Genomic DNA, 20,077 nt, shown 5'->3' on the forward strand with positions numbered 1-20,077 from the left:
TATATAGGTCCTGGATGGCAGGAAGCTTGGTCCCAGTGATGTACTGGGCCATTTGCACTACCCTCTGTAGCGCTTTACGGTCAGATGCAGAGCAGTTGCCATACCAGGCGGTGATACAACCAGTCAGGATGCTCTCGATGGTGCTAGCTGTGGAACATTTTGAGGATCTGGGGACCATTGTCAAATCTTTTAGTCTCCTGAGGGGGAAAAGTTTTGTCTTGGTGTGTTTCTACTAATGTCCTCAATCAATATGACGGAATAAACTTCCATTCAAGTCCCTTGAATACAACTCAACCACAGTTGGTGGTATTTGCTCTTGGTAGACTACACTACATCATGGTAACTCTGATGAAAATAAAAACACTTGAAACCCCCCAGAACATCCCTAATCAACCTTCAGTTAGCATGTTAAGCATCTGTTCACAGTCACATAATTTGCTAATACGTTTATTTTATGTCTCCAGCGTTGATGAATGGGGGGTTTGAGAGCTAGCCATTGTGTTAAGTCTTTTGGTGTCTGCGTGTGAAAAGTGGAGCACTCCAACATAGAAGTTGGCACTCCCTAATCCTCTCTGCCTTTGTGCAATGAGTGACTTTGAAACTCACTTTCGGTTAATAACGAATGCACCCAGGAATATAAAAAGCATGTTAGTCTCCTTCTCTCTCTCTGTCTCTCAGCCTCTCTCTCTCACTTTGCCCTCTCTCTCTCACTCTGTTTCTACCTCTCTCTGTGTTCCTCTCTCCCTTTCTAAATCTTCCGTCCTGTTTTGGAAATTGTAAGTCATTTATTTTTTGTTCTTAAATTAGATTTCATTATGCTCTAATGCTTTTTTTTTCATTTTTAGCCTTGTGTTCATAAACACATGCGGAAATTAAAACTTTTGGAATACGAAAGAGATTAACCTGAGTGACTGAGGTCAAGTATAATGGGTTCCATTTAGGAAGAAAGGAGACCTGATTATACCTCATATGTTCGTCAAAGTTTCCTTCTAAATCTGAGCAGAACAGAGCTGATAGTTCTGCCCTCATTATGCTGGAATAAAGGATAGTCAAGAGGCAGATTTCAACTCATTTTATTTATATTTATTCTACATGTAGATTTGCAATTGTTACTTAAAGACTTGAATAAATATAAACTCAGTAAAGATGTTGTACATGTTATGTTTTTGATGTAGACTGTGAGCCAAAGATTAATATAGATTTTAATACCTCCTGTTTATCAGATTTGAACACATCTCTGGTGGAAAAACATCAATGAATATTCAAACATGTGAGATTATAAAGGATTACATGTCATTATGTCTCTCATTTAGACTCTGCTATTGGTTAGTCACCATCTGTGGCTAATATCTTATTCTGCCTTGTTTATGTGTCGTTACTGCCACGTCAGGAAGATTACACATGTACTGTATAATTGAAGGCAGAAGTTTAATCTGAAACACTTGTTCTGTGTGAAAAGAATAGATTAAAAAAAAAACATGTCATTTTTTTTTTTAGCGAGGAAGTTTTTAGCGAGGAAACGCACCAGACTGACAAACGACTGAAAGAAGCATGTGGCCACAGTGTGTTAGTTAACATATGCCATCATTGTGTGGCCTACATAGGCATTTCTCACCACTCACACATAAACATAGATTTTCTATGAGATCTCTTTAGCGGTTGTCAGAATGGGGAACTCCATTGAAAGCTGAAGAACGTGGGTGTCCAATTGAGACCTGTAATCTTCCAGAGCTGCGCCATGTATTCCATAACCCAACTGTGCCTGGAGTCTTTCTGTGCATCCTTCCTCCATTCAGACGCTGTCAAAAAGCCTCCCCCGAAAAAAGAACATGTCCTTACCCTGTATCTGTCACCAGATGGAAAGAATCACAAGGGGTGTATGTAAAATCAAGAGTAATAGAGAATGTGAAAACAACCTCACCATATCCTATAAAACAGGTGACACTTTACAGAGTCAAATATGAATTGAAATGATGTAAGGGCGCTGACATACAATAGATATACATTGGGACTAGAGGTCAGGATATCAGACATTCCCTTCGCTGTGATTGGATGTAAACCCGCCCAAGTTATCGAAAATCAAACAACATGAGACAAACCGTACATTTCTCATTTTTTGATTTATTGTTGGCATAATGGTGTGTGTGAGAGTCTGTGTATGTGAGTGTGTGTATGTGTGTGCATGTGTATGTGAGTGTGTGTATGTGCACATATTTGATTTTGCACTGCAAGTGCACAACACCTTTCATTATATGGCCACTTTTTGTTTTGTTCTTTTTAATTGACCCTTTTTTTTTTGGTTACAATAACACAGAATTACCATGGAGTTCAATCTAAATTATTACCGCCTTGTATTTTATTTATAGACATGAGTTTCAACTTTCAATATCCAAAAAAAAAGACAAATGAAATCAAACCGGATGAAAACGATCACGTGGCAGACAAGGCTGTTGTGTTTTCATGGTAAAGAACACCCCCAACCTGTTAGATCGTCCCTTCTACAGCACTTTAAGCAGCTTATGGACCTCTGTCTACACAGAATAGGAAACCCACCAAATGGATAGCACACCTTCAGAAAAAGTATATATTGATAGATTTATATATAGATTTATATGCATTTTGAAGCTTTTCAAAAGAGTACATTAAACACTTCTCACATGATATAAACTACTAAACAGCTCAGAATTCAAAGGTGAAGCCCATCACTGTTCAGATTCACTATGTCATGGAAAAAAAAGAAGAAACGGAACTTGAAAATTCATAATCCAGCCCACAATCTTTCCTTATAAAGTTGAAGTACTTTAGATCTGAGGAGAAGACACCTGACCACACAAACTGAATAGAAAAACAGTCAAGTCTAAAACAGTGGTATTGCATTTAAAATGCACAAAGATCTCCTGTACAACTGGCTTCTGCTGTGAGTATAAACATCTAAAGGGCTCAGTGACGTTGACGTTCCTTTTCCAATTGGTTTCTCATTTTTGTCTTTTTTTTTTGTTGTTCTTTTTTTATTTTGTTTTATTTTATTTGTTAAAGATGTACATTAGTGCTGTAAACAGGCACACATAGATTGGAGAGGAGGGATCCTCGTCCTCCTCCTCTTCCTTCTCCTCCCTCTATTAGTTGTGTTTTCAACTCTGTCTCAGTCCTGCTGAGAGCGGTGGGGTCCACGTGCAGAGCCGTCTGTCTGTCCGTCTCCTGACCCTGTCTCTCTGTCTGTCCCCACCACTTCCAACCCCTCCAGAGTCCAAAAGGTAGTAGTTTCCAAGGCCGGCAGTGTTCCAAGAGAATTCCGGAGGGAATGTTGTCCACAGAGTTCCATGTTACTTAGGGGGAATGTCAGTCAGACGTGGAACAGTTAAGGAGATGGAGTCTGGAACTTGATGCTCTTTTTAGTTTTTGTTGTTTTGACTGATTGTGCAAAGTCATACGGTCTCTGGTATGTCCACGCGAAAGGAGCTAGCAAACCCCTTTCCTCGCTGCAAGAAGAGAACACATGCTGGTTAGGGATCAAGTTTGTCTGAGAGAGAAAAGAAAAACAGACAATGCATCTAGAGGAACCTTCATTTATTTACACAGTGTTGTAAGACAGTCAAGAAAACAAGGTTAGGAAGGTTAGGAAGCCCTTCATCCGTTCTCTTCTGGAACCATTTATATCCCCACTGTGAAATCTCTCATTGATAATGCGTGTGAATATGGGTCTGTGTCTCTGAGAATGTTTCTTGCTCAATTTATTTAGGACAGCAACAATGGGCCTTAACTCAAATGGGCCACGGCCAACATGGAAACAAATGGAGCTCCCCCTCCGCCCACACCCCTTACCCCCAACACCCCCCTCTCCCCCTTCCCCATGACAGCTCAACAATCCCCCAGCTAGCAGCAGCTCTATGTCATCACTGTTTGATTAGGGTAATGACCGACCGCTGTCTCTGGCTACAAGGGGCTCTGTGTCTCCAGATGACTTTATCAGATTAGGGGAAAGGCACAGTCTCTTAGTATCATGAGGATTACACCCCCCCCCCCCCCCCCCCCCCCCACTCCCGCTTCCAGACTCCAATCCAAAATAAGACACAGCCTCTTAGTATCATGGGGACACACCATCTTATCCCCACCCACCCTTCCAGACTCCCCTCCGAAATAAGACACAGACTCTTAGTATCATGAGGATACCGCCCCATCCCCCCTCTTCTTCCCCCTTCCAGACCCCTTGCCAGACATCCCCTAAATAAGGAATGTATTGTGGTGATTAGGTCTACGCCCATGTGTAGTCGCTGAGACAGAGAGGAGAAGAATAGGGGTTGAGACTGAGGGTCTATTGTAATTGACGAGAATTAAGGAGAATTTCAAGAGATTCTTGAGAGGTATCGATTTTCGAGAGCCATTAATGTAATCTAAAAGAGCGCATTTCTCACGTCTCGAAAGATACCTCCAGAGGTCACGCACAACACTCGCCCAACAGTTGCCCCTCTATGCAGGACAATGTCAACAGAATTGTTTCATTGAGCCCAACATTCATATGGTCAAAATCTTAATAGCAGAGCAAGGTTTTTGAAACAGTTGAAATGTATAAACATTGTCCTTATATTTGAGACTTGTTTTATAGATAATTTTTCCTGAAATGGCAGTAGCCTATTACATTCTAAGGAAATGGAGTCTGGAACTTGAGGCTCCCAAGTGGTGCAGCGGTCTAAGGCACTGCATCTCAGTGCTCGAGGCATCACTACAGACCCTGGTTCGATTTGAGGCTGTATCACAACTGGCCGTGATTGGGAGTCCCATAGGGCGGTGCACAATTGGCCCAGCGTCATCCGGGTTAGGGTTTGGCTGGGGTAGGCCGTCATTGTAAATAATTATTTGTTCTTAACTGACTTGCCTAGTTAAATAAAGTTTAAATAAAATTAAAATAAATACATTCTGAAAATGTTGCTGTATCTTTAAGAAAGGGAGTTTTCCCCTAGGTTGCTCTGAGCCATCATCCAGGCAAGAAGAATGCAGCAAGAAACTGATCAACTCACCAGGGGAATTATCAACATTTTCAGTTGCAATTTTGGGTTTACCTCGTATAATGACTTCCACGATATTGATCAAATGAAGCCTGGTTTGTTCTGATGTAACTTGTAATATGCTGAAACTGTACTTGTGTGTGTGTGTGTGTGTGTGTGTGTGTGTATATATATATGAGAGAGGTAAACATTCATGTTTGATATGTTAGCTAATGTTACTAGCGAGCATAGCTAGCTAGCTGTGTTATTGTCTTGCAAGCTACATTTAGCTCTTGTGTGTACCAACGAGCAAATGGTTGCATTATTCAATTAAGTGATACGGTTCGATTGCATTATTCAAGAGTGTAGATAGTATGTTATAGAGGAAAAGATGCTTGCATTGTTGAATAGCTTGCAAGTTTCCTGGCTAGTCAGTAGCTACTATGAAACTGATCATTACAGTAGATGTGGAGCTGCAGAGCAACAATGTCACATTGCCAGCCAGAACAAAAGGTAAGGCAAGGATGGCATGTCAATTGAAACGTTTATGTACATATTATGTAACTTGTAAATCTCATCACGCTGCCTCTCCTTAAATGTTTGTCAATGAGAATAGCCTCTGAGAGAGGAAGTCGACATCTTTATCTTTATGGAGTCTCTACCTCATCTGTATTCATCAGAGGTAGTGCCCCATGCTGCGGCTGGGAATTACAGTGGTAGGGGAGACTCCAGCAGTTTGAGAATTCTTCTAGGAAGTTCTGATGAGCGGTGAAAGAACGTGCAACTCTTAAGGCAGTGCTGACAAAATTATAATTAAGCATTATCACCAAATTGCAGTGATGAGGATGTCTCTCTTTGTGCCCTTTGAAAAGGGAGTTTGGAAACAGAAATTCCCCATGGAAATTTGCCTCCTCCTTCCTCTGCTTTCCCTGATTATCTTAAACGGTTTTGATCCTAGGAGCTAGAGTAATACCGTCAGAAGAAAAGGAGCGAGAGGGTAATCTCTTAGCCTCTATTCTTTTCAGCAGATTAAAAACACTCCTTTTTTCATTCCCTTTCGGGGTGAAGGAAGCATCGTGTATATTAACACACCCATCTCCCTATAATGGGACAAATCATCCATCATTTCAACGTCTCGCCGATGTCAAAACTCTCCTATGGATTCCAACCTCTACTCCAATTGATCATGGCACATTAAATTCAAAAGGCACATAGATGGGGCTGCTGCTGTTGGTGGAAGGAGGGAGTGATATGGAAGACTGTGACGGAGGATTAGATCATCACAGATAGAGAGAGCGATAATGAATATGTGTGAAAGGAAGAGAGAGAGTTAGTTAACGACTGTCAAGAGGGTAAATTAGATGGGTCAGCGCACGTGAAAGAATTTCATGGCACTTCCAGCCAATGGGGGAAGAAATATAATTTGATTTTTTTTGTATTGTTCAAGTCAATCATCAGATCAGGGTTGGTTGGTTGAGAGAATAGAGTGGGTTAGCTACAGAGCTGCCGTGCAAAGCGGATACTCACTCAAATAGGCAGGTTTGTAAGGCGCTCGCGTGCTAGACAGAAGTGCCTCAAACGCTTTCCTCTCTAACTTGGCTTGGTTGGCGTGGGTGGCATGGTGGTGGCTGAGGTGGAGGTGGTTTTGGTGGTGGTGGCTGAGGGGGGTCTCTTTGCCAAAGGTGGAGAATGACTTATCGCCCGTTTGCTCTTGGCTTTCAAATACCTCAGTGTCGGGCACGGAGTCCATGCCTGGCACATGCAGGTTGCTGCGGTAGTCTGCTGCCTGGCGCCCATCGGAGGGCACAAAGGAGGGCATCCAACAGCGGTCGGAGTGTCCCAGTGCCTTGCACTCCTCCGTGCAGTTAGAGAAGAGATCAGTGCCTGGGGAGGGGAACGAGGGAGGAGAGATGGAGAGAGAGAAAAGACAGTTAGAGAAGAGATCAGTGCCTGGGGAGGGGAACGAGGGAGGAGAGATGGAGAGAGAGAAAAGACAGTTAGAAAAGAGATCAGTGCCTGGGGAGGGGAACGAGGGAGGAGAGATGGAGAGAGAGAAAAGACAGTTAGAGAAGAGATCTGTGCCTGGGGAGGGGATCGAGGGAGGAGAGATGGAGAGAGAGAAAAGACAGTTAGAGAAGAGATCCGTGCCTGGGGATGGGAACGAGGGAGGAGAGATGGAGAGAGAGAAAAGACAGTTAGAGAAGAGATCCGTGCCTGGGGAGGGGATCGAGGGAGGAGAGATGGAGAGAGAAAAAAGACAGTTAGAGAAGAGATCCGTGCCTGGGGAGGGGAACGAGGGAGGAGAGATGGAGAGGGAGGAAAGACAGTTAGTGGTCATAAAGGTAATAATCAATTAATCTTGAAACAAGACAAAAAAGGAAGCAGGGGAAACGTGCGCACTCTCACACATACACTCACTCACGAACACAAATACACACAAAGCTGCTGCTGTGTGTGTACGTGCGCGTGCGCGTGTAGACTCAGATCTCTAATTCCTCATTGCAGGGTTCTCTCTTTCACTGAACAAGATCAAAAGAAACAGCAGCATACGTGGAGAGATAAACTCTCAGCCTCGCAGAACAGCAAAAACTACTAGAAAGCCCAGCATGCACAGGGAAAGGTCACGAGGTTATCGTCTTCCTCGTTCTACCTCATCTTTCTACCGATACACTAAGGAGAGATTCAAATAAAAACAGACCTTTGTGAAACCAACCAAAACTGCTAAAATACATTTGCACGACACCAAGTCAATAATCAAGTTTGCTCACGACACCAGAGTTGTAGGCCTGAAAACCAACAACAGCAAGTCAGCCTATAGGGAAGAGGTAAGTGAAAGTCAGTAAAACAAAAGAGTTGATTGTTACAGAGGAGGGAACATGCCCCGCTCCACATCAATGGTAGTAGAGAGAGTCAGTAGTTATCATTTCCTCACTGTGGACTTGGACCAACAACATCACCACTCTTGTGAAGAGGTGCCGACAGCATCTCTACTTCCTAAGGCGGCAGAATACATTTGGGATGCCAACCCGTGTCCTCTCCAAATACTTCCACTGCACCATCGAGAGCGTCCTGACCGATTGCATCACGTCCTGGTACGGGAATTAGCCTGTCCACGACCGCAATGCCCTCCAGTGGGTGATGAAGACGGCCCAGTGCATCATTGGGACCATGCTCCCACCCATCCAGGATTTACTCAAAATGGTGTCTGAGGAGGGCACGCAGCATCATCAAGGACCCCCACACACCCTGTCGGGCAGATGAAATCGGAGCATGAGGTCTGATACCAACAGGCTAAGAGACCGTTTCTATCTACAAGCCATCAGACTGAGGAACACATGAACTGGACTGACCACCTACCCTGATTCTCCACACCTTATTAACACACATGCCCTCACTCACTCACTCACTCACTCACTCACTCACGCACACGCACACAGACACACACATAGACAGACACACACACACACACACACACACAGACACACACACACACACACATGCACACACATATATATACATTCATGCTACACACACATCACAACTGCTGCTATCAGACTCCTGTTAGAATTGCTAAATACTGCACAATTTAAACACTTGCCCCCTAATCCCCCTTCCCCAAATTACATGTAAATATTGGACTATAAATTATGCCTGGTGTATTCATGCATTATGTAATGTGTGTGTAGTTTTTATAATATTTTTGCCATTGGGAAATAGAGAAACAAGCTAGAATCATTGAATCATTGCTGTGACCCTCTGTGGTAGTTTCTCTCTGTGATATCTCAGCAGGTACGACTGGTCATGCAGAGTGAGAGACGTGTTTAAAACCATTAACACCACACTACTACACTCTCTGAGCTTCCTGTGACCAAGGTATTAGATCATTTAAACCACAGGCTCAAAAGTATTGGATTACTTTGGCTGCTCATGTCCTTTCAATCTGTCCATGCAATAACACCAAAAAAAAAGTCAACCCGAGTCCTTCAATGTTCTGTCAAAGAGGAAGTTCATTCTGAGTTCATTCTTCATGATAGTGCAAGTGAATCCATGAATAGCCCATCGTGGAACACAAAATCGAAAATAATCAGTGTCTGATTCAATTCATATAGATACTAATATTTTTGCCCTAAGTAAAACCAGGGTATTGCCTAACTTAATCTTTAAAAGTCAATTTGGCGTGGTCCACGTTTTAAGTCATTTGATGTGCATGTCTGAGTAAAACCCAAACTGCTCCCCAAGAGTATCCTCAGATAATCCTGTGGTACACAGACTGATTAGGCTTCAGACTGCGGTGTGTGTGTGTGTGTGTGTGTGTGTGTGTGTGTGTGTGTGTGTGTTTCCACAGGTCAGCATAGGGGGAATTTGCTTTGTTACAAAGAGGATTAATTTGGCTCGCTAACAGCTTGGAAAAATGCTGAGCTTCCTAACGAGTGAGTTCCTTATTAAATATTAATGAACATCCACAAATACACCATCACATTGAGTGTCAGCACATACACAACAATGAAAGAAAGTTTGTATTATTGAATTATGTATCTACTAATACAGACTCCATAGATCATACATTTACTCCTCATTTCAACAAGTGGTACCTGCACTTCTTTAGATATTCACCAAAGCAATGGGACAGTGACCTCTGACCCTGGATAATGAACATATTTCCATATCCAATAATCACAGGAGGAGGCTTGTGAATATCAATCTGTTTCAGATTTGGCATTTAGAATCTGGAGAAGTGATAAGACACAGACTCACTCCGAGAAAAAACGTCTCTGCTAAAAAGCCAGATCAAGACATCTTGATATTTCTTGACATTTTAGGAAATGAGATATTCCCTGAGGTGTCTTTTCAGAAAAAAATAGGGAAGTAAAAAATTGAAAAAAATATAAGAATTGACCTGTCCTCTGTAAAGAATTGACCTGTCCTCAGTAAAGAATAGACCTGTCCTCAGTAAAGAATAGACCTGCCCTCAGTAAAGAATAGACCTGTTCTCAGTAAAGAATTGACCTGTCCTCTGTAAAGAATTGACCTGCCCTCAGTAAAGAATAGACCTGTCCTCAGTAAAGAATAGACCTGTCCTCAGTAAAGAATTGACCTGCCCTCAGTAAAGAATTGACCTGCCCTCAGTAAAGAATTGACCTGCCCTCAGTAAAGAATAGACCTGTCCTCTGTAAAGAATTGACCTGACCTCGGTAAAGAATTGACCTGCTCTCTGTAAAGAATTGACTTGACCTCAGTAAAGAATTGACCTGCTCTCGGTAAAGAATTGACCTGCCCTCAGTAAAGAATTGACCGTAAAGAATTGACCTGCCCTCGGTAAAGCATTGACCTTCCCTCAGTAAAGAATTGACCTGACCTCTGTAAAGAATTGACCTGCCCTCTGTAAAGCATTGACCTTCCCTCAGTAAAGAATTGACCTGACCTCAGTAAAGAAATGACCTGACCTCAGTAAAGAATTGACCTGACCTCTGTAAAGAATTGACCTGCCCTCAGTAAAGAATTGACCTGCTCTCGGTAAAGAATTGACCTGCTCTCTGTAAAGAATTGACCTGCCCTCAGTAAAGAATAGACCTGTCCTGAGTAAAGAATTGACCTGCCCTCGGTAAAGAATTGACCTGACCTCAGTAAAGAATTGAGCGTAAAGAATTGACCTGCCCTCGGTAAAGAATTGACCTGCTCCCGGTAAAGAATTGACCTGCCCTCAGTAAAGAATTGACCTGACCTCAGTAAAGAATTGACCTGACCTCAGTAAAGAATTGACGTGACCTCAGTAAAGAATTGACCGTAAAGAATTGACCTGACCTCAGTAAAGAATTGACCGTAAAGAATTGACCTGCCCTCAGTTAAAGAATTGACCTGCCCTCAGTAAAGAATTGACCTGACCTCAGTAAAGAATTGACCTGCCCTCAGTAAAGAATTGACCTGACCTCAGTAAAGAATTGACCGTAAAGAATTGACCTGCCCTCAGTAAAGAATTGACCGTAAAGAATTGACCTGCCCTCAGTAAAGAATTGACCTGACCTCGGTAAAGAATTGACCTGCCCTCGGTAAAGAATTGACCTGCCCTCGGTAAAGAATTGACCTGCCCTCAGTAAAGAATTGACATGACCTCGGGAAAGAATTGACCTGCCCTCAGTAAAGAATTGACCGTAAAGAATTGACCTGCCCTCAGTAAAGAATTGACCGTAAAGAATTGACCTGCCCTCAGTAAAGAATTGACCTGCCCTCGGTAAAGAATTGACCTGACCTCGGTAAAGAATTGACCTGCCCTCGGTAAAGAATTGACCTGCCCTCGGTAAAGAATTGACCTGCCCTCAGTAAAGAATTGACATGACCTCGGGAAAGAATTGACCTGCCCTCAGTAAAGAATTGACCGTAAAGAATTGACCTGCCCTCAGTAAAGAATTGACCGTAAAGAATTGACCTGCCCTCAGTAAAGAATTGACCTGCCCTCGGTAAAGAATTGACCTGCCCTCAGTAAAGAATTGACATGACCTCGGGAAAGAATTGACCCGCCCTCAGTAAAGAATTGACCTGACCTTGGGAAAGAATTGACCTGACCTCGGTAAAGAATTGACCTGCCTTCAGTAAAGAATTGACCTGCCTTCAGTAAAGAATAGACCTGCCCTCAGTAAAGAATTAACCTGCCCTCTGTAAAACTGAAAGTTTAACAAAAGTTGTGAACCGAAACCAACAATATTTATTGGCCTTAGTAGTTTCATGATTTTAAGGAACAAACATGAGTCTACAGTATATCAGTCTGACTTCAATATCTACTGAAAGCACTGTCAAAAGATCCCCCATATCCAAACAAAGATAAAGAGAGGGAGAGAGGGATGGGAGAGAGGGAGAGAGGGAGAGAGAGAGAGAGATATATTTCCCTCAGATTACACAGATCCACAAAGAATTCGAAAATGAACCCAATTTTGATAAACACCCATTTCCACTGTGTGTAAAACCACAGTGTGCCATCACAGCAGCAATATTTCTGACCTGTTGCCACAAGAAAAGGGCAACCAGTGAAGAACAAACACCATCGTAAATACAACCCATATTTCTGTTTATTTATTTTCCCTTTTGCACTATTTGCACATCGTTACAACACTGTATATAGACATAATATGACGTTTGAAATGTATGTATTATTTTGGAACTTTTGTGAGTGTAATGTTTACATCTATTTCATTTGCATTGGCAATGTAAACATATGTTTTCCATGCCAATAAAACCCTTTGAATTGGGGGGGAAGAGAGAGAGAGAAATTAAAATTGTTCGAACGAGAGAGACTGTGTAAATGCCCTGAACCCCTACTTTATTGCGTCCTTAATTTGGTCATTGGTATGCAGAGTTCTGAAAATGGATGACGGTTAAGCAAGAATATACAAATAGCATATATTACTATGGCGATAAAAAGTGAACCATGGGCCTAAGAAGGGATGGAGAATGGGAGGATGGAGGGGGAAATAGGGAGGTGGAGGGAGTGCTATCTCCAATGCTCCCAAACAGTAGGGGGACAGTTGATCCATAGTAACCATGATAACAGTCTATATAAGACAGGCTATATCATCTCTGATACCATCACAGTAATTCCACTGCTTAAATCCATCTAATATCAACAAACATTTATTCACCTAAATTATCATCATTGTTTTAGTCTCTAATCACAATCATAGTGCTATAATTAAGCAATAAAGCATGAGGGGTGAGGTATTTGGCCAATGTACCATGGCTAAGGACTGTCCTTTGAATTGGCCATATACCACAAACACCCTTATTGCTATTATAAACTGGTTACCAACATAATTGGAACAGTAAAAAGTATTTTTTTTGTCATGCCCATGGTATGCGGTCTGATATACCATGTCATTCAGCCAATCAGCATTCAGGGCTTGAACCACCCGGTTTATAATTAAGTTCACCCTCACCTCATTAAACTAAGGAATTGTTCATGAAAATGTTGAATAAAAAGATCAACTGACACAGAAAAATCTGGAGGTTCTAGCATCTCTGCTTGTCACAAACTCAATTATCACTTTAGCAAATAGCACAGCAGCCAGTTATGTCTAAGTCTCGTGCAAGCAGAGAACACTAAAGCCCCCGTATAAACGATCCTAATCAAACCAAGACTTAATGCACAGCAATTAATCTGTTTGAAGACAGTAAGTTGTCCGATAATTTCGAAAAACAAAGCAACAGTAGCCTATTGCCATACGACGGTATACGACGGTACTCAAAGTCAAAAGCAAAGACAGCAAGTTCACTAAAACACCATGCCAGAGAGTCACCACTTAGCATTAGGAGTCTGATCAAGCCCTGTATGAAGGAAAGAAGGGTTCAACTAAAAAGAAAGTATAGCTCCTGTAGTGTCTATATAGAAGTAGCTTGTACTACCTATCATATGGCTAAAATTTAATATGTAGCGTGATATAAACCACCTTGCTAAATGACTTGCCTTTTGGTTGAACATTGAATATCTGACAAGTGACTTGTAAAAATGAGTCCAAGCTAACTACATACATCATACATTTAAAGTGGGCTACATAAAATAGGATGCTTCCCTTTAAACGTCAGTGTATATCCACAGGCTTAAAATAGTGCCATTATTATTTCTAGACGTGGCTCATTTCGCATGCTGTGGGTTCATCCCCAAGGGCAGACCTTGTTGCTTTCCAAAAAACATGGGCATAGACACACACAGACGGGGCTGGACCAAAGCAATCGCAAGGATGAATGCAGAGATAACTACATTCAAAGCTCAGAAGCCCAATTAAAAAATAAAAAAAACGTATGTGAACCTTTAGGTGGAACAGATAAAACGACGACGTGGACGGAGGAATGCGATCGGGATGGTGGGGGCTCGGGGCGGTGGGGGCTCGGGGCGGGAAGGCAGAGCACAGTCAATGAATGAATCGTTTGTTTGTTTGCGCCGTGCAACCAGTTTGGTCCCGTTCCCACACCGCACCGACCAATGACAAGCCAACCGGTCCTCGTTATAAATTCCGTCACGTACCCATCAAGTGGTCTCTAGCATGGATTTAGCAGCGGGCCCTCCCTCATTAAGGACCCTGCATATTTACTAACAACAGGATTAAGTTCAGCAGCGCGTCATTGTCCCTCAGAACATTTCCCATGTTCAAAACAATAAAGAGATTGAGCTACAGTCAGGAAAGAGCGAGTTTACAAACACACGACGACTAGAATATAGGCCTACCAAAAAACAGCCCATTCTTACAGTAGCCTAAGCAAGAGACGTTTGTATATCACATGCTGGTAGAAAAACACTCAAGCCTCCATTTCATAAATCCTAAGCACATTTCCAATATTTGAGATGGTGAGAATGAGTAGGCTATGACACGACTAGCCAGTCGTGAACTCTGAAAGTAGTCGAGATTTGGCAGAGCGCAGTGTGCAGTGAGTCGCTTTCCGTTCAGCACCACAATCGGAAGATAACAGCGCAGTGATACTATAGACACGCAGCAGCCATGGGCGCGGATAACATTCTTAAGGCTATACATGACTATAGGCCTCGAAACACACCATGATCGATCGATCAGCACCGTGGACAGATATCACGCCTTACAACACTGGCATCGCCCTCTGTGGGGCTTTAAATGAGAAAATAAGAGAGCAAATGCCGTGCAACCAGCCAAGAACGAACAAACTCGACTTACCGGCAGAGTGACCTCGATTGGTGGCGTCATGGTCACTGTCGCCTTGCTCGCTGTCACCATGACCACTGTCTTTAGAGCTTACGAGATCCGCTTCTTGGAAAGCCGAACTGGCAGATAAGAGAAGGATAGAGAACATTCTTTAATGTATTGAAGATAGTGGAAGGCCTATTTTTATTTTCAAACGTACATTAAAACAATAATTATGTTAGAATAAAACATGAATAACTTTTATTTTCACCGTCTTCATCATAATCATCATTCATTCATTATCCTGCACTTCATTATCATCAACATAGACTGAGAGTGCATACACAGGTGGGCAGCAGCAGAGAGAGTGAATTAATTAACCAGTATTAGGTATTGAGCCATGTTGGCATGGTTGTGGTTTGTAGTCTCTCCCCTATGGCATTGAATGGCTACTTTAAAAAACACTCTCAATCACGTCTGCTGGCAGGGCACCGGGTGCGCATGCTCGTTACCTGTTCACACGCCGAGGTCTGTCCACCAGGTAACTGAGCTCGGCTCGCTGGTGTTTGGTCTGAAAGAGAAGCACGAGACATTTTGAGTTTGGGGCGCGGTGGCATTTTATTATCAAACTATTTTCCTGAGATTTAAAATACAAAATAATAACAAGAAATCTGGTACATGACATTGCTAGTTTTGATATTGACGTTAGATTTGACGTGATTGCTGATGTTCGACAACGAAACGTCTCATATCTATATTTTGAGAAGAGTCGTTTAAGCCTACTAGCCGAAAGCATATATATATACTACCAAAGAGAAAAATTAAGTGGTGCACCTATTCAGGCTTGCTGAACTATAGACGGATCTTTGTTCTTGTGCGACTCAGCACGATCGTGACTGGTGTGCGAAATGTGTGTATTCTCACAAGGGACACGGTCATTGCGCATGACAACACACACACACGCGCGCAAACACGCGCGCGCACACACACACACACACACACACACACATGCAGACACACGCACACACATGCACACACACACACACACATGCATGAAGACACACACACACACACACACATGCATGAAGACACACACACACACACACACACACACACACAACTCCAGCCTTCAAGGCACCCATGCATTATCCTGATGTATTATTATATTACTCCAAATCCATTTTATTTTAAAAGCACGACAAAACCACTTTTGAGCAGAACATAAACATGCAATCATTACTATTCCAATGATAATCTCCCTCGGGACTGCCAACGGCAACATGTCAGCAACTAGTATTCATCATTTTGGGTTGAATTGTCGTTACGTAAATAAATAGCAAGATATACAGACTTATGTGTTCGGGGAAATAATACATGTATTTGTGAGGGACTCTACTAAAACAATGGGTGATGCAACATATAGAAAGTTAACATCAATGTCAGGGACACTGAAACGAAATGTCCTAATAATGAGGAATGCAGATTATATTTCATGTTTTATCCAGATACTAATAGCAGTAGTGAGTCTTTTTTTTTCAGACAAGCACATGTTGCAGTTATCACACTCTATATCGAATATACGGATAGCAAGTACATGCTGGGGGTATTGGAGTTTAAAGGTATGGGGGCTCTTACCTCGCTTGATAAAATGCTGCCGTTTGATATGATGTCAGGCTGCTGGTCAGTGTACCCTGTCACTATGGCCCCACACGGGTTGTGTTCCGTGTCTGTGCTCCTAGATGGGCTACACGGCTTTAGGAACATGAGGTCGGTTTTGGCCGATTCCGGAGTCAGACATACCTGGTAGCAATAGTTCTGGTTTTGGTGGTGAGAGCCGAAGCTCCCGGACTCTTCCACTGGCACCTGAGCTGTACCGGCCCCGGTGACGTTGGCGCTCTGCACCAGCATTATATCGGACTTGCTGAGCTTTTTCTTGCGGGCTCGCGCATGCCTGCTGCAGCATGTGGCGCACCCGAGGCAGCAATCACTTGTGAGGCACGTGTAGATGTTGAGCTTTTTGTCCTTCTGGCAGCGCACGGCCAGCACGATCATAGCCAGGAGGAAGATGAAGGAGACTGAGCCCAGGGCGATGATGAGGATGAGGGTGAGGTCCAGCGATGTCTCCTTGGACTTGGCGGTGCCCCTCTCCCGATGGTCCTCCACCACACTGTCCACCAGCACCACGAACACACTGGCGGTGGAGGAGAGGGGTGGCTGGCCGTGGTCCCTCACCTCTATCAACAGGTCATACATCTGGTTTGGGTCCCGCTTGGTGGAGACGCGCCGGGCAGTGCGCAATTCTCCTGTCCTCCAGTCCATGCGGAACATGCCGTTCTCGTTCCCCCGCTGGATGCTGTAGGAGAGCCGTGCGTTCTCTCCGTCGTCTGCATCCATGGCGATGATACGGGTTACCAGGTAGCCAGGCTCGGCGGAGCGGGGCAGAGGCTCTCTAGCAGTGCCATTTTTACCAAGGGGAGCAATAACGGAGGGAGGGTTGTCATTCTGGTCCACAATGATTACCTTGACCGTGGCGTTCGAGAAGAGCTCAGGGCTACCTGCATCTTTCGCCTGAACCATGAAAGTGAAGTCTTTTAACTGCTCGTAATCGAATGATCTGAGTGCGTAAAGGTAGCCCGTCTCTTCGTTGATTGACACATATGTTTTCACAGACATACCCTGAATATCGCACTCCATTATGGAGTAACTAATGAGAGCGTTCTGTCCAACGTCTGGGTCCAGAGCGGTCACAGCGTGGATATAAGCACCTGGCACATTGTTTTCAGTCACATACACATCATATATGGGCTGCGTAAACGTTGGCGCATTGTCATTTTCATCCGACACTTGCACTTTGATTGATTTACTGGTGGCAAGGGAAGGGGTCCCTGTATCCCTGGCAACTACAGTCACTGAATAAGAGTCAGCATTCTCTCTATTTAGGGGTCCATCCGTTACAATGGTGAAATAGTTCCTAAAGGAGGGTTTGAGTTTGAACGGGACGTCACCGAGGATTTCAACGTGAATCTTTCCGTTTTCCTCAGCATCTTTGTCAGTCACGCTCAGCAGGGCTATAACGGTGCCCGGGGCTGCCCTTTCACTCACCGACTCGGTCACTGTGCTGAATGTGATATCAGGAGCATTATCATTTACGTCCATTATTTTCACCAGAACTTTACAGTGCGCGGCCACGGCATTGGGTCCGAGATCTTTCGCCTGAACGAATATTTGATATAAACTGCTCTCCTCAAAATCCACCTCACTGCGCACCTCGATGCGTCCAGTGCGCGCGTCTATGGCGAACAGGTCCTTGACGCGGCTGGAGATGTGGTTACTGAATGAATACACTATCTCCCCATTCTGCCCCTCGTCTAAGTCCGTGGCGTTCAGCTGGATAACGAGGGTCCCCGCCGGTGTGTTCTCCTGAAGACTCACTGAGTACACTGGCTGGTCAAACACGGGCACGTTGTCGTTAGAATCCAGCACTTTGACCACCAGCAGAGCAGTGCCTGTCCGTGGCGGCTGGCCCCCGTCCACTGCAGTCAGCACATACCTGTGGGACGCCTGCTGCTCCCTGTCCAGTGACTTCTCTAGCACCAGTTCTGCGAATTTGTTCCCGTCGGTCTGCGTCTGCACATCCAAGTAGAAGTAGTTATTGGTGGTGATGTCGTATGTGCGCAGCGCATTGGAACCCACGTCCGGATCGAATGCGCTCTCTAGGGGAAACCGGGTACCGGGGACTGCGCTCTCCGAGATCTCTACGGTGATGTCGGTTTCGGGGAAGCTGGGCGGATTGTCATTGATATCCACGACCTCTATCTCCACGCGGAACAGCTCGAGAGGGTTCTCCAAAAACACTTCAAGGTGTAAAAGACAGCTGGCACTCTGCTTGCAGATCTGCTCCCGGTCAATTTTCTCGTTGATGAACAGAATCCCGTTCTCCATGTTCACTTCCAGGTACGGCGTCCGCGAGCTGGGCACAACCTGGAAGCGGCGTGAAGCGATTTTGGTCATGTCCAGTCCCAGGTCCTCGGCGATATTCCCTACGAACGTGCCGTGTCCAGCCTCCTCCGGCACAGAGTAGCGTATCTGCGAGACCACTCCATCCGCGATACACATCAAAAGGAATAGCACAATCATCGCCAAAGAACAAGTGCACTTGGAGAAAATAAATCTTATCCTTTTTTATTTAAAGCGTCAATTCCCATTACCCTTAGTCCAAGGAAAGTCCCCAAAAATGTAGAAGGCTTTTGGAGATTTATTTTCCTTTTAGCAGTCCCGTCAAACATGGACCTTCTTGTTTGTGATATTCAATGCAGGCTTGATTACCCCCAAATCCTGTCTTCACTGCCGAGATCAATAAGCTCTCGGCTGCTTCAGATGCGCCTCGTTACGGCAGCAGTGCACATTCCAATGATGCGGAGTGTTCCTTAATAATAATAGTGAGGAGATGACTCTAAAAGCATAGGCCCAAAATCAATAAAAAAAATGTAAAAAATCCACGTAATCGATACTTTTTTTACAAGCTTTGTCCAACTATACCAATTCTCAAACAGCCACTGTTATCTGATTTTTTCTCTCTCTTCTCTCCAGTGATATCTGCTCCGTTTAGCGCACACACTGCAGCGGTCTCCTCTCCCACTATTGAATGCTCTTCACTCAACTATTCGCTTTTTCCGCAGCGCACCTCCCCTACCAGCCAACGGGATCCTCGGACACCCGCTGAGCTCACTCCTGATTGGACGGTTGAGACGTTTGTCTATGCTGGATATCGCTCACTGGGATGTGACGCTTCTAGCCCAGTTGCTGGTTCGAGCTGAATACCTGCCTGACGAGGAAGAGACATTTGGAAGAGGGGAGGAAGTTGGGGCTTTATAGTTGTTTACGCGCAGCACACTGAAAGGGTCTTAAATTGTTTTCAACAAAAGCACAATGCACAATAGCATTGGCTATTAGGAAAACAATAAAGAGTGGCACACTATGTATACATTCCCAGAAATGTATTAGGCAAACTTCCCAGCACATTTCAAGGAGCCTATACTTTCCATAGTGTAGCGACTCTAGTTGAATAGCTTTCAGTTTACTCTCCGTTAGTCAGCACCTCTAGGCCTAACTTATTTTGGGGTGTGGGCAATGCTCATGCCTTTTACTAGCCTATTAAGAAAACAGAACGCAATAATTAATTTGATTATTATCATTGATTGATAGTTTATAGCTGTGTATGATTCCTGCTAGGCGACGTGTGCAGACTGTTTGTGTGTGAGGATAATGTATTGACATGTGATATATAGGAAACATGCCGGATATGCGTCAATCATTTATATGCTCATATAATAGTTTTAACCACCACAATGTGAGTATTCCTCATCCAGCAACTTCTCTCTGTAACTGCTCTCACGCTGAATCTGGAGATTTGTGTGGAATCTTTCTGAGCCTCTGTCTAAGCAAGGCGTAAACCAC

At 43.9% G+C, this 20,077-nt stretch overlaps 1 protein-coding gene across 4 annotated transcripts; it reads right to left on the reverse strand.

The window, feature by feature from the left end:
• Positions 1 to 1,057: 1,057 nt before the first annotated feature.
• Positions 1,058 to 19,286, reverse strand: LOC110488809 (protocadherin-10). Of its 4 annotated transcripts, none has more exons than XM_036942959.1 (5): positions 16,421 to 19,286; positions 15,133 to 15,191; positions 14,654 to 14,760; positions 6,510 to 6,866; positions 1,058 to 3,479 (listed from the first exon to the last, which is right to left on the reverse strand). In XM_036942959.1, exons 1-5 carry the CDS (start codon positions 18,755 to 18,757, stop codon positions 3,460 to 3,462), a joined length of 2,880 nt encoding a protein of 959 aa, XP_036798854.1. In that variant the 5' UTR covers positions 18,758 to 19,286; the 3' UTR covers positions 1,058 to 3,459. The 4 variants fall into 4 exon arrangements, with proteins under 4 accessions (XP_036798854.1, XP_036798853.1, XP_036798852.1 ...); XM_036942958.1 differs by having other exon boundaries at positions 6,709 to 6,866; positions 16,256 to 19,284; XM_036942957.1 differs by having other exon boundaries at positions 16,256 to 19,283.
• Positions 19,287 to 20,077: the final 791 nt, after the last annotated feature.

This window comes from Oncorhynchus mykiss, chromosome 14 (assembly GCF_013265735.2).
Source record: "Oncorhynchus mykiss isolate Arlee chromosome 14, USDA_OmykA_1.1, whole genome shotgun sequence".
Lineage (NCBI taxonomy): Eukaryota > Metazoa > Chordata > Actinopteri > Salmoniformes > Salmonidae > Oncorhynchus > Oncorhynchus mykiss.

Coding starts and splice junctions, on each gene's coding strand:
- LOC110488809 (XM_036942957.1), bottom strand. CDS start 18,757: ATGATTGTGCTATTCCTTTTGATGTGTATCGCGGATGGAGTGGTCTCG. Junction 14,761..15,132: donor AGACCTCGGCGTGTGAACAG/GTAACGAGCATG, acceptor CTTATCTGCCAG/TTCGGCTTTCCAAGAAGCGG. Junction 6,867..14,653: donor CAATCGAGGTCACTCTGCCG/GTAAGTCGAGTT, acceptor TCCCCTCCCCAG/GCACTGATCTCTTCTCTAAC.